This window comes from Cololabis saira, chromosome 18 (genome assembly GCF_033807715.1).
Source record: "Cololabis saira isolate AMF1-May2022 chromosome 18, fColSai1.1, whole genome shotgun sequence".
Classification (NCBI taxonomy): Eukaryota; Metazoa; Chordata; class Actinopteri; order Beloniformes; family Belonidae; genus Cololabis; species Cololabis saira.
The window spans coordinates 13,304,140-13,318,558 of NC_084604.1; the positions used below are offsets into that span (position 1 = coordinate 13,304,140).

At 39.9% G+C, this 14,419-nt stretch overlaps 1 protein-coding gene across 1 annotated transcript in view; it reads left to right on the top strand.

Annotated features, from left to right (window-relative positions):
• man1a1 (mannosidase, alpha, class 1A, member 1) overlaps positions 1 to 14,419 on the top strand; it is a 135,109-nt gene that overhangs the window by 48,611 nt on the left and 72,079 nt on the right. Inside the window, exon 3 of the mRNA XM_061707448.1 lies at positions 10,755 to 10,870. Coding sequence (XP_061563432.1) covers positions 10,755 to 10,870 — 116 coding nt within the window. The remainder of the gene's footprint in view (positions 1 to 10,754; positions 10,871 to 14,419) is intronic.

The following is a 14,419-nucleotide window of genomic DNA, read 5'->3' on the forward strand; positions in this document are numbered from 1 at the left end:
TTTCCATGGGAATTATGGGAATTATGGGAATTTATGGGAATTATTGGGAATTAACTGGAAATTGGGGGTAATTTAAACAAACTGTATCATATCCAAACATAAATGTAAATATTTATTTTGTCAATTGATGTATAAATTCTTGAATGGTTACAGAAAACCGTCTTGCTGGAGTCAGAAAAAACAGCATCAAATTTGAGGTAGCTACCACCATAATAAGCTAGCCTCTTAAATGGTCAATGAAATGAAAAATAGCTTTCATTTAGCACCTAACTTACCAGCTAGCTAGCTACTGTGTTAATACATTTTTATATAATATTTGCAAGTTAAACATTAATACCATTATAGATCAAATATATTTACCCCATAATATTATCAAAACTTACTTGACTTTATATAGTCCGTGTGCTTTGAGCTCAAATGTGTGGCCTCCAGGCTTCAAGAAATCACCTGTGCATGTGATGGAGGAATGCACAGTGCCTGTAGGGGGCGTGGCCTCAATAGCCCTGCAGTAAGCAATGTGCTGTGTGCATGTGATTGAGGAGTGTACTTGCATTAAATCTGGTTGTCTTAGCCAAGACTATGCTACAATATATTTCCCCCAACTATATTTAAGTTCCCTGTTAAGGGCCAACCTTCAATTCTGTAAATTTCTTATTTATTCCCGTTAATTCCCGTTAATTCCCATATATTCCCGTTAATTCCCATATATTCCCGTTAATTCCCATGGAAAGTTTCCAACTTTGAAAATTCCCGGAATTTTGCAACCCTAGTATCAATCATTAATATGTGTGCAGACAAGGTAAAAAAAAAAAAAAAAGTGAAAAATCGATTTTACGATTTTCACGTTTTAACATCGTTCTAATTACATAATCGCGATTACGATTTAAAATCGATTAATCGAACAGCCCTAACTCCAAGTAAACTCGAGGTGGAGTGCACATTCAAAACACAGATTCAGTCATATGAGAGTTTTGGCTCGGCACAGGTGTCGCCATCCCCCGGGGGGGTGAATGAAGTGTGCAGTCGTATTGCTGCTCGGCCACAATCCTATCATGTCATCGTACATTTGATTCAGTTTCCTGTGTGCCGACAGCCCCAGAGCTCAGAGCCATCAGAAGGCAGGCTAAAAATACCAGCATCCGCCAGTCAAGAGGACTGATGTTTCTGGTGGATTTCTATTCCGACCAGTCATTTAGTCGGTTATATAATTTGGCATTTAGTTCTGGGCCGTAGCCACAGCTCCCACACAGCATTGTGTGTTTTTGTAAATCAGATATTCAATCTCTCTAATTGAAATGGATCGAGTAATTCTGCTGTGGCCTTCCCTCAGGTTTTCACAGACTTTGTCAGTGTGGGGAGGAGGAGGAGCGAGTTGTATTTAGTTGCGTCTGAAGTGCTAAATCACTCTGCACAGACTTGGGTGGGATACATGTGAGGGTACACTGCCGCAGCTAAAATGTGGAGTCATGTGGATTCCTTGCATCCCTGTCTTGATAACACTCATCTCCTGGGTTTTTATTATAAAACCGTGAGTCTGTACACGCTCAACAAGCCTTCTCACCTGGGCTTTGAACCCCCACCACCACCTCCGAGGTCTGCAGCAACATTCTGCAGCAACACCGCCCATCCTCTCACTGGCTGTTTGCTCATAAATACACACCCAAAAAGCACTTGAAAGAAAGAAGCAGGAAGAACAGCTTCTTCACTTTATTTATTACAGCTGTACTTCCTTTCTGCATCAGCATCAAATTCGTCCACAGACAGAAGTGAAGCTTGTCAAATTCTTTTCACTGCAACCTTGACGAAAACTGTCGACGCTTAAATATCCGGCTCGCAGAGCCAAGAGGTTAACAGACTTTGGGAGATGTGTGCTTCTGCGTGCTTTCAGCCTACGATAACATGATTAGCCCAAGGCTTAGCCATCACTTTTTCTCCCCTCCCCTCTGTGACCGCTTAAAAAAGCAAAGCATTGACTCGATGTTGGGATCATCGGTGGGGCTAAATGGGATCATCAGCAGGGCCGAGGATGTTGAGATCTGGATCAAACTGTGGGATTAAAGATTAGACCTGGAGTTTGCATTGGTTAATGTTGGGTTAAGGAACCCACTGGTGCCTTTGTGTTTTTTGTTGTTTTTTGGGGGGAGCGTCTTAACTCTTAATTGCCTGATGTTAAATAACACAAACGTGTAGGTTTTTGTATTTGAAGAGTTAATTGAATTGAACTCAAAAACACAACACAGATTTTTGTATTTTACAATTTCTAAATAATATTTTTCTTGCATTAGGACGGTTTATGTATTTTTCTATTAGTTTTATTTTTTTAATAATTTTTAGCTTTTTCACAAAAAACATTTTCTCCTTTTTTGACGATGGGAGTTGTACAGAGGTCTCAGAGACTCATGTATCAAACATGATACATATTACATTATAGGCTTCCAGCCCACATTTCCAGGGGACCATCAGTGGCTCTTTGGCTGCTGCCTGACTGATGCTGCTATTTTTGAAGTGAAACTGCTGAGTCAGTGTACCTTTCCAATTTCCATTTAACTCTGTAGTACAGCTGGAACGAGGTTATGTTTTTCCGCACCTGCTCTTTCATATAATTGGTGGGATATTTTTTTTTTTTTTTTTATTTTTAAATCTGGGGAATTTTACAAAACTGGTGTCAACTCACCTTGTTTTTTTATTTGTTGGTGGTGGAATACAACACTGTCACCTGTTATCAACTGGGTGGATCTAACAAAACCCAAATAAACACAGACTATTGAACATGTTCTTATCAGCTAAAACTTAACCAGGATCATCTTGGTAGTGGTGTTTTTAAAATGTGATCAATGATGGTGTGGGACATGAATCAGGACCACATACGCGTGCTGGTACTGGTACTGGTACACACGGCAGCAGTACAGAACATTGCTGGTTCGAGGCCGAAGCCAGGCACGCTTTAAACACTGTCATTAATTCTGACTTCCTTTAGACAGTAGATGGCAATTTATACAAAATACCTTTCCTTCTTCCCCCTGCTGTGTGTATTTTTCTGATTTTACTCCCTGTCAATGTCCTTTCGTAAAGGAGACTAGACAAGGCGTTTGTTAGCCATTGAGCTTGAAGAACCCCGATCGTTTTATTTTGGGACGTCTGCTTGGGTAGACCACATTCAGTTTCTCATAATGTCTTTTTTGCACATCTTGCTTCCTTCTGTGTGAAAGGCTTTGTGCTTGTTCCCGTCTTTTTAAGGATCCTGAAAGACCCAGTCCGCTCCGCTTAGTCTGCCGTTTCAGACACAAAATCTGAGGCAGTTGTTCGTTCATGTATTTTTTATGTTTGAGGATGTGCCAAACAAGTGAAACGATGACATCGACAAGTCAAGGAAGAAAAGCCTAAATGGTTTTTCAGGCAGTTCATTATAAATGTCCTCTGTGGGATTGATCACGTCCTTCTAGTGTGGCCTTGGCTGCATTGCAGTCTGGTCACCAGCACATATGTCACATAGGAAGAGAGGAAGAGGGCTAAAACGCATGGTCAATTAGTTCTTTCAGGGCAAATGTTCACATTTTACCACCGTGTAAGGCATCTCTTATTTTGTGTGGGGGCTGGAAAGACGGATAGATCCATGAATAGGAGGGTGAGGACGAGGACTTAGGCTGAGTAATTCATCCACAGTCACACGCAGCGTTTGAACGCACCAGTTTATACAGAAGCGCTGCCCGACATCAGCGAGCACAAAGCTTGAGGTCAGAGGGCGCCGCAGACTGAGTCGCACTTTATAACCTGAGCTCTTGTTGACTTTGGGAGAAGCCGTTTGCTTTTTCAGCTTCCCTGTCATCATTTACATCTCTCTCCCATTCACTGGCTGGACTGAGCCACCAACGGCTCTAGATAAAAGAGGGAGACGTGGAAGCCTCCAAGAGCTCGGTGTGACCCAGAGCTGAAGGCTCAACTGACAGCCGAGGTCATGTTTTGTGTTTAGTATGTGCATGATGACATTCACATGACGTGTCCTTTTCTTTCTTTTCTTTTTTTTTATGGTTTCTTGCCCTGAAGGCAAAGCGACCCATGGCTCTTGTGTGGATACTAAATCCACAAAACAACTAGACATGCAAAAATGTTATTGAGGTAGTGACAGAAGTCACGTAAATTGCAATATTGCATGATATGATAAAAGATATTTAAGTGTTCAAAGTTCTTTGTTTCAGGTTTAACCGATACGAATGATGATCTTGATTGAAAATTCTGCAAATGAAAAGAGCAAAAAGGAGAAAAAAAGACTGATGGCCATGTCAGGAGAAGACAAGTGCAAGGAGAGGACCAACTGGATGGATTGTGCTTTACAGGAATAGATGGATGCTGTTGGTTAATGACTTTTGGACCCTCGGTTTCCCATTTTTCTGCCACCCTTCTTTGCAATCTATTTTTATTCTCCATCTCAGAACAGAAAGGTAATGATTCTCTTCTTGTGGGGACAACAGCTTTTCCATTTTTCATCTTCCCATTCATTTGTTCCATCTTCTTTACTGGTAGTCCTGGTGTAACGTTTGGAAGCACGGGCAGGGATGGACAGCACGTTTGTCTTCCTCTTGGCCTTCTCCATTTTGGGCATTTTGGAATGTCTTTCAGGGATAGATGGAGTGAGTTGAAACTGTTTTACTGTTCATGTCATTGAAGTGCGCTAATCCGGTGTGTCAGAATTGGTCTGCCGGGGACTTTTTAGTGGCTTTGTGGAGAACTACAAAGGGTTTCCTGAAAAACAGCCTCATGCTACGTTACGAAAGCGGCATTCAGTTCAGTTCACTTCAATATTTTTTTATTAATTGTCAGCTGGAAGTTAATTATAGCAGTAAATGAGTGATGAAAAGATTCAATTCTCATAAAACAGCTTGTAGTCCAGGAATATATGGAGGCAGTGGTTTTTACTGGAATGAATTATTCCCAGAATTATTCCCTATGCTTCCTTCGAGAGTAATTTCCACCTTAATTCAACTTCCCACTCCCTGTGGATCTTCACCAACTTTTTTCCCCCTCTCATTTTTAACCTCTGATTGTTTCAGTTTCCTCTTCTGTTATAACTGCAAAGCTTTTTTTCAGTGGGTCTATTCTCCATTTCCATGTAACCCCTCTCTTAAAGAGCAGCTTCCTTCACAGATTTCCCCTCTGACTTCCAATCCTGTGGTTAATGGCAAAATCGAGCCACAAATCTTCAGCAAGAGCAAAAGGAGTTGAGTGTAGTTACCGGTAGTTACCACTGCAGGTGAAGTAAAGAAAACAGCCAGCAAATTTGCAAGTGAAAGATGTTCTGACCCTTTTTAATCCTACGGACGTAGGAGCTTCCAGCACGAAGGTGTTCATTTTAAGAGAGACCCTGTTTGCTATTTGTCTTAACAGAGTGTGTTGCTTGGGATCTTCATAATTTTGTGGGAAGAATTCAGACAAATGACGGGCTACAACTGAATCCTGTCAAGGTTTTGTTTATGGTCCTCCCATCGGGCCAGCAAAAAAAAAACCTTTCCACTGTAAAGAGCTGAACTTGGAATTCAGATTCTTGCTTCCGCCTGCCGTCACGGCTCAGGACAAACTCTCTGACATATCTTAAGAGATCTTGAATTTCCTCTCGGTGTTCAGTATCGTCTCTGACCAATGTTTTTAGTGGAAAACCATTAAGGATCAATGAGGCATCAGCAAATCTGGACCTCTATTAATATGACCATTGATCAGTTCTCAATAGCTTGAAACAAGCCAACTGGACTTCCTTTTCTTTCCACTTCCATCCAGAAAGCACTTTGAACTGAGTTACCATAAGCTCAATTACTGACACTCTACTCTGATGCATTTCATTAATTTTTCAAAAGTATTGTCAAGGTAAAATCCTCCTTTTTTTATGTGGAAACTTGGTGGATAAGCTAAATGCTCCAACTTTGCTGTTTAAATACTATTTACTTACAACTAAAGTATTAAATCAGCACTTGTATTTGTGTTAAAAACACTTCTTCATGCATATAGATTAACTAGCAATTAATCAAAATTGTTTTATTGCTAGTTTGATTGGCAGCTTTATTTGGATTTAATTACAGACCAAATAATCTATCTACAAATATGAAAAAGAAATCCAGATATTTGCAAAATCAAAGTATGCCTATATGAAAACATGCCGTGTTTGTCCAGAAATTCACATTTATTATCCTTTTCCAATGGCATTGGCTTTAATGTAACCCCTGGCCTTCTTGGCATTAGTATGCTTCCCACTCTGACCATCTGTATTTGTATCACATGACTGACTGACACACACACACACACACACACACACACACACACACCCACACATGCAGGGAGATCAGCAAGAGTGAAGGAAACACATTGACAGGACAATAGACAGAAGGAAAGTGTCTTGTCCACTCTTTGTTGCTCTTCAGCCTTCAGGGGACTGAAAATGTGACATGGATGGAAAGCAGGAAGGAAAAGTGACCACAACAATAACCAGACATGTCAAATCTTCAGCTTGCATCTTTCGATACAAGTGAAAGGATATCTCAAGCCACTTTACACAGAAAGTAAGTTGACTACAGTCTAATTAACCGTGGTACCGTTTCTTTGTAATTCATTCATAAATCAATTCCTTCTTGGTCCACGTTTATATAAATCTGATTAATAATAACTAGGTTAACTAAGGAACCTAACAGAGCTTCAGCTCTGTGATGTAGTTAATGCTTCCGATGCACAGTTTAGGTCCATCCTCAGCTTTTGTGATCAAAACCCCCAACCCATCAAATCCACTAACTGTCAAGCCATGGCCATTACAATATTAAAATTCTTTACAATTTAGGTTTTTTTAGGTTTCTTTTGTTGCGTGGCCCACTTTGTCCTAAGATGAATTTGAGTCTCTCTCTCATTTTACTGTACAATTTTGAGTTAAAATGGATCATATTTACATTTCCGTTTTTTAGGGTCTGTGGAGCGCTCTTTCGATCTCACACACACACACACACACACACACACACACACACACACACACACACACACACACACACACACACACACACACACACACACACACACAGAGCAGTGAAGGCATCAGGGACAGTGGGGTTCAGTGTGGATGGCGAGGTTATGACCAGGTTAGCAGACAACTGCTCTGCCTCCTGAGTCCCAGCTGCCCTGAAGTGGTTAATTATTAAAACCTTGGTGTCACGCCGTCCTGGTCTGGATTCACTAAAAACACTGCAGCCATCGCTATGATAGCTCAGTATCAGTGCGTACAAAGGGCAGGCCAGCGTTGCAGAATAAACGCAGTGACAAGTGTTAAGAGCAGTGTGTTTACTTGTAACTCGTGCAACTTCCTCTACCCATGTAGTGATACCCGCCGGTCCCCTGTGAAACAAAGCACTACGTACAACAGAGAGAATACGTATAAACAATTAATGCATGACTATGAATGGCTGCTGAAGAAAGATACTGTAATCCTTGTCTGTAAAATACGACTGTATTAAAAAGGTGCTATATAAGTGTGGCCACTTAAACAAACACATGTCACTTCAGCTCGGTGGCTCCCCCCATCGCGAGCATCCATTTCAGCCCTCTATAGCTTTTTCATCCATTGTCATTGTCTAATTGTCTAAAAGGCTGCTCACACCAAGAACTTTAGTTAAAACAATAATGTTGTGAATCTGTAGAGATGAACGATCTTGTCCTTTTTCCTCAATGAATGAACCCCCAAATGTAGGGCTGGGTATCGATTCAAATGTCAAGAATCGATTCTGATTCTTAAGATTCAGTATCTATTATTAGGATATGATTCGATCCGATTCGATTTTAGCCGATATTGGCTATTGGGCTGGTGTTATTAAAAATGTTTTTTGAGCTGTTGCATGAATTATATGACTGTGTATTATGCAACATATTAATACTAGTATTATATTGAGATTCAACAGCAAGTATTGGCAGCTAATGATGCTGTAAGGACCAATCAGCTCCCAGAATGCTGATAGAACTGCTTTCAGAAACATCATGTCAGAATTACCAAACAGATCCAGGGAGGAAACAGAAACGGATGAAATCGATTTTTATTTTTTTCCACATTCCATTTTTATTTTTTCCATTTTCTGTGGTTTTTGGTTTTTAATTTTTGAAAATTTGGTTTTTATCATTTTATGCAAATTTAACCTCAAGAAAGTATATAAAGCAATGAAATATAGACAATGTATGCAATTATAACTGAAATCTTTAATGTTTTCATACTTTTAAACATATTTAAAGGCAAAAACATGGCAGTAGTTATTCTGGCGTCCAACAAAACATTCCTTTTTTGGGCATAATCAAAAAATTCCAAAAGTTATTTGTATGAAATAAATAAGTAAGGCATAAATAACTAAAATATGCCTTTCAATATCCATTTAAAGTGCAAAAAAAGAAATACATTGCAACAGCTCAACAGCGCATGTGTGAATTAAATGACGTGACTGCTGGGATTAAAGTTAACCGGGCGAAAACCTAATAATGAAAAAAAATTATCTTTAGACATACAAATCCATTTTTAGGAATTAATATGAGAATCGATTTAGAATTGGAAAATCGGTTTATTTTTTAATTTTTTTTCTCCCCCCTCCAACACAGGCCTACCCAAATGTAATATTTCTGTCTACAGTGTTGAACTGGGTTGTCTTTATTTACTACTTATCTGGCAATTAGGTGGAGTAGCCTACTGTAGTGCCAGTTGAAACCACCACAACACACTACAGACAAACCCAGTGTTTCCGCTACTATAATATAGGCCTGGCGGGGCCGCCAGGCCAACGAGACCCCCCGCCAGGCCTAAAAAAAAAAAATCAATGATCATTTACGTTTAGGAGTCTCTGCAGCGCTGTTCTGCAACGGGAGTCAACCTGCTTCGTTGCCTAGTAACGCTGCTGAGAGCGCGGGCAAATTATTATATATTATGGGATGTATAGAGTTTGTAACTAGCCAAAAAAAAAAGAAAAAATATCGCGGGTGACAGACAACATGATATAAAGAAATGTTTCTGCAGGTCCGTGTGTTTGTGTTTGCATGAGACGCTGCAGGGAAGCATGAAGGAAAACACAGCCCGACGAGACACCAGGCGTCCGCGGGGTCCTAGCGCCAGCCATGTATGAGCGTCTAGGCTTGTACGTGCGCGTCGCCGTGTACCCTACGCCGTAGGCTAAATCAGCCGTAGGCTAAATCAGCCTTTACCGTCGCTGACACCGGCCCGACTGGTGACCCAATAAAAAAACAACGCATTTAAACATCTGGCTGGGATCCCTAATGGCTTAATAACCATAAATACAGCCCTTGGTTGTACCACACTCCCCATGGTAAATTTCCAATTTGTTGTTTAGCTTACATTTTTGTTCTGATTGAGCTTCTTTTTTTGGTAAGCAATGATGATGAAAATAACACAGACAATAGATTGTCTTTCCAGTAGAAGAACCACTAAAGGTTAATTTTTGTCCCCAGTCAAATGCATGTAACTCTGTTATAACCAAACGGGAAAAAAAATCTTCTACAACGTTTAAATTATTTATAACTGATATAATCTCAATTGTGAATAGGGATGTTTTGTGGCATATGCCGTCAGCACAAGCAGCCGTTAAAAGAGGAACATCCCAGAGGGTTTTCATAGAGATCCCTCTGAAATATCTAGAAAAGATGTGCTCAATGCTCATATGGGTCAGACCTTTCAGGCCCATGACACTTTGGTTAAAGGTTAGATTAAATCTTATTATTTCATTGAAGTGATATCATTCAGCAATATAGGCCTACAATGATTTTTAATGTAAAACTTTGTTATATTGCTACATGTCCAATATGCCGTCCCACGCACCTCGTCTGTTTAGGATTTTTTCGGTGGTACCACCGGGCCTGAAAAAAATTCTAGGGGAAACACTGAAACCTGTATCTGTTTGTGATGAACATCACAGCAGGGACTAAAGTAATGCATATATCCACATCCTGGTCCGGTTTGTTGTGATTGGCGACAGTTTCTCTGAATCTCAAGTTGATGATTCAGTGTTATCTCATGGAAAGCGGTCGGCTCCTCCTGGATCTGTGCAGCACCAAACCAAATAAGAACAGCAGCAAATAAACAGTGTTAAACCTACAATTTTATCTTGACTTGAGTTGTTTTTTCATTGTTCTTGTTTTGTTTTATTTCCCTTCCTCCAACAGTCCTGTTTCCACTTCTCTCCATCTCACTTATTGCCTTACCTGAACGTCGCGGCGTAGCTGCTGCCTATGTGTCCTGTGTTTATGATCGGTGTCAGCAGACTAAGGGCTGAACGCTAGTGAAAGTCCCTCGCACAGACGGGCGCCACTGTTTTGGGATGGTGTTGGATTTGTTAGGGGCTTTGTGCAACGACTGCGCTGAAGTTATGTTTCGCGTGTCTGTGTGTCTTACCTCCTGCTATGAGGCTAATTGCTATAGTTGAGCAGAACTCCTGACGATTCATCAGTGCCGATAAACGCTGCCTCTCACCATCTGTCTTCTAAATAATTTATTCCACTGTCAGACATGGATCTACTTTTTGCTGCCATTCTTTTTTTGGGGAGTACTTTGTTTCCAATTTGAGGCTAATGCCTGGTGTCAGTTAACACTTTTAGAAAGGACTAGTGTGCTGATGGACAAACCTTCACTTTTTAAATGAACCAGACTTTTTCCCTCTCAAGGGATACTAAGATTTTACAGCAGAAACATTTGATGAGACTCAAGAATCCATCTTTAATCTTTTCCTCTGTGTTTCTTCCAGGGAGCATAAAAGGAGCGACAATAGTGGATGCTCTGGACACCCTCTACATCATGGAAATGTTTAAAGAGTTTGACGAAGCTACTGACTGGGTAGAGAAGAACCTTGACTTCAATGTGGTAAGTATGTATTTGTTAGCGCGTTCACGCTTGTGACGACCGACTGCACGAATTTAGCAGAAATTCCTGACACTCTGTAACAAGAACAAGAATTTAGACAATGAAGACTTGAGTTTTAGGCTCACAAAAGCAGGAACCTTGACAGATAAGTGTGCTCACACTTAGTTTTAGCAGAAGACAGTTTGAGTCCTGTGAAAAACAAACAAACCAAAAACCTCCACAGAATTGCAGTCTTGTTCAGGGCTCATTAAGGTTGCCGGCTTTAATGTCAGCTCATGAAACTGAGAACGATACACAGGACACACGAATCTGCTTCGCTGATGGGTGTATAAAGTGCTACTAACGTTTAAATCACAACTTTCAAGGGCTTTGAGCTGGCTGTCTACGAAAACATTAGATGGTTTTATGGACACGATGTTATGTATTAAATTCTAATCAAATTCCATAAAGTGAGAGGAGATAAGAGTGAGGTGAAATACGCACATGAGATTTGTTCTGATTAAGGCAGAATATAATAAGCATGGGAAGCACAAGATTGCAGGGATTTTAATATTCCAGGTGGTTAAGGTGTTCTTGATAACTCTGACTCAAGTAATTTTTTGGCCTTGAAGATGTAATGAGCAAATTATCTGGAGTTGAAGGATTCTGCTGGTGATGGATCGGGATTCACTCCACGTGTGATCAACGCTTCAATTAGTTATTGTAGGGTGCAAAAAACAAATGATTAAAGCAGATTAAGTCTGTCGGTTAGAGAAACACGGTACGTGAATAAAGAATAGTGTGCGTGTCTTTTCTTTCATTTTTGCCTGTGTGAATTATTTTTTTTTAATGAATATCTTTATCATCTTCTCAAACTCAAAGCCATAAAACCCTAATGGACCCAATGAAGTTTTTATGGCTTATTTGTTATATTAATGTGAGAACACACAAATTCTCAAATGCTTCTGGGTGTTTAATCTAGGGGGGGGGGGGTGATTTGCTTCATGGCTTCCAACATTCATCCTGTTTTTGAAGGTACATTTTACACTCGTGTGTGTGTGTGTGTGTGTGCCTTTGCAGTACAAACATTATAAAAGGTCAGAACAGTGTATTTACAACTCACATCCATCCTCTGAGTTTGTACATGTACAGACACACATTCTTGTTGTCAGCAGTCGTACCGGATTGTATTCATTAGGTGAGGAATTGATTTTCAGATTTAAATTTCTTAAAATCCTTTTGGTTTTTAATTCTGTCAAACAGAAAACGGACTGTAAAACTGCACGGATGCTACCAAGAATGACGCGTTTGATTGAAAAGTTTAGAGCCTATGAATCATGAAAACCTCACATTTTTACCCTGGCATGCTAATCTTTGCTTCAGCTGCTGCGCTTGGAAGCATTTCTCCATGAGGATATGTCTCTGGGGAACAAAATACTTTATTCCTTTGCTGCGATTCATCTTTATTGTAGAGCTGTCCTTATGACATCCGTGTTGAGAACTTTTCATTCAGGGAAGAGAGGGAGAACAATGGCTTCTCTTGAAGTGCAGTCGTGACTGCAAATAGTATTTGTTTGTTTATCCAGATTGTGAAATCCAAGATGTATAATATAAATATGAAGTATTTTTGTATGAAATGACTTCAAATCTGCTTTGACTCTCTGTCCTTGTACCTTATATTGTAACTGTCTGGTGTTTCAGCTCATACGTTTGTGGAGTGATGCCACATTTGGATTTTCAGTGGCCCTGCTTTGTGCATAATCCTGCCTAATTTGCAGTTCTAACCAGTTGTCAGCCTGTCACTCAAAGAGCATCGTATCTCCAGGACGCCAGTTGTTCCCGTTATCCCCTGCTCGTGCGCTGCAGGAGTAAACTGCTGAGATATTAAGCTCGCTCAGTGGATATTCTTTACAATTAGGGATTTTATTTGGGAAGGCTTTAGTAAACTATTAAAGAACCATCTGAGGGATTTTGAAAGTATCTGAGTAGTAATTATTTTAGCCTTTACCCCACTTTCTGTTACATGGCATTCATTATTATTGTTAATATTTACATTTTTTTTAGGTAAGATTGTGTGAAGTACTCATTTTTGCACTCCGTACAGAAGACGGCATCACATTGCTGTGTTTGGAGAATAAAGGGGGGATTCTGTGAGAGGGCTGGACCAACAGCTACTCAGAGCGAGGGCCTTACAGGATTGATTTTAACCATTTCAAAAGAACTGAATCATTGTCATTTTCACAGCAGGCAATGCAGGATTAGATTACTTTTGCAGCTCAGTTACTTTCATTACATGTTTACTTTGCAGCATCTGTGTTAAGGCACGGTCCATATAGCAAAACCACATTAGGAATCACATGGTGTTAATCCAGACCCGGTCCGTGTAACTAAGGAGGCAACAGTGGCGCATTATAAAAATTCCCTCTAGGTGTTTTTAATGTTTAATGTAGATTTTTTTCTCTATAAGACTTTTAGGATGCTCAGAATTAGTTTCTAAACGGTTAAATATTATTAATGTACTTGAAGGTAGTGAGAGTCACTACTACCTCTTAGTCTGGGGTGGTGTTTTGAGGGATGTGCTTGCACCACAAAACAGAGAACCTTTTTTAGACTCAAGCTTCTTCTCTCACCAAAAGAACCATGTTTTTTACATTTACTTTCAGGAAGCTCATGTCAAAATGCTGCAAAACAAACTGAATGCTACAGACTGACAATATGTTCATCCACAGTATAAGGAAAGAAAAACATGAATATAGGTTGTTCTCTCAGACTTTTATAAAAACCACGACAAAGTCACATTATCCTGCCAACCACGCTGCTCTGGATTTTCTCGATAGATCATTTGATAGGATTGGATGTAAAGAGTTTCAAGGTGGACCATTATCTGATTGGCTCATCTTGCTGCAGTCCCTAATTAGTTCTCTGTTTGGAAAAGACCATGCTTAGTCAGTCTCCTGTGCATTGTGTAATGTAAATGTTGCAACATCAGGCGACTTGACTCCTTGCCTGTCAGCTTCTCCAAGAGTGAGATAACTTTGTGCAACTGCTGACTCGCAGAGACATTGTCCAAAAGTCTGATGCAGAGGCCAGAAAATGTCAAATTAAAGTCAAACATTAACTCATTTAAGTTTTGGTGTACATATTTAATAAGAAATAAAGCAGTTGCATTGCTAATGCACATCAGGCAGCTGGAAGAAGAATTGCTGTTTTGCATTACATCTGCCTGAGTGTGTATGGGAAATAATACATTTTTAATAAGTACGAATTAGCCGCATAAACAACCCATTTAGTCACTTAGACTTGAGGAAAATGACAGGACCCATTTTCTCTGGCATATAATTAGTTTTTCCACAGGACAGCCTATTTTCCTATGTGAGCCTGGCTGACAGCAGTGATGTATGAGAGCTGTCAGTCACACACAACAGCTCCCACTCCCAAAACTCTTCACAAGCATAAGGCATGTGTTGCAGATTAAGCTTCATTGTTTTATTCATCAGACAATTCACATTTATTTTCTCAGCTATGAATTACGTCAAGATATGGATACATTTAATTTTATAGTATTTAGTA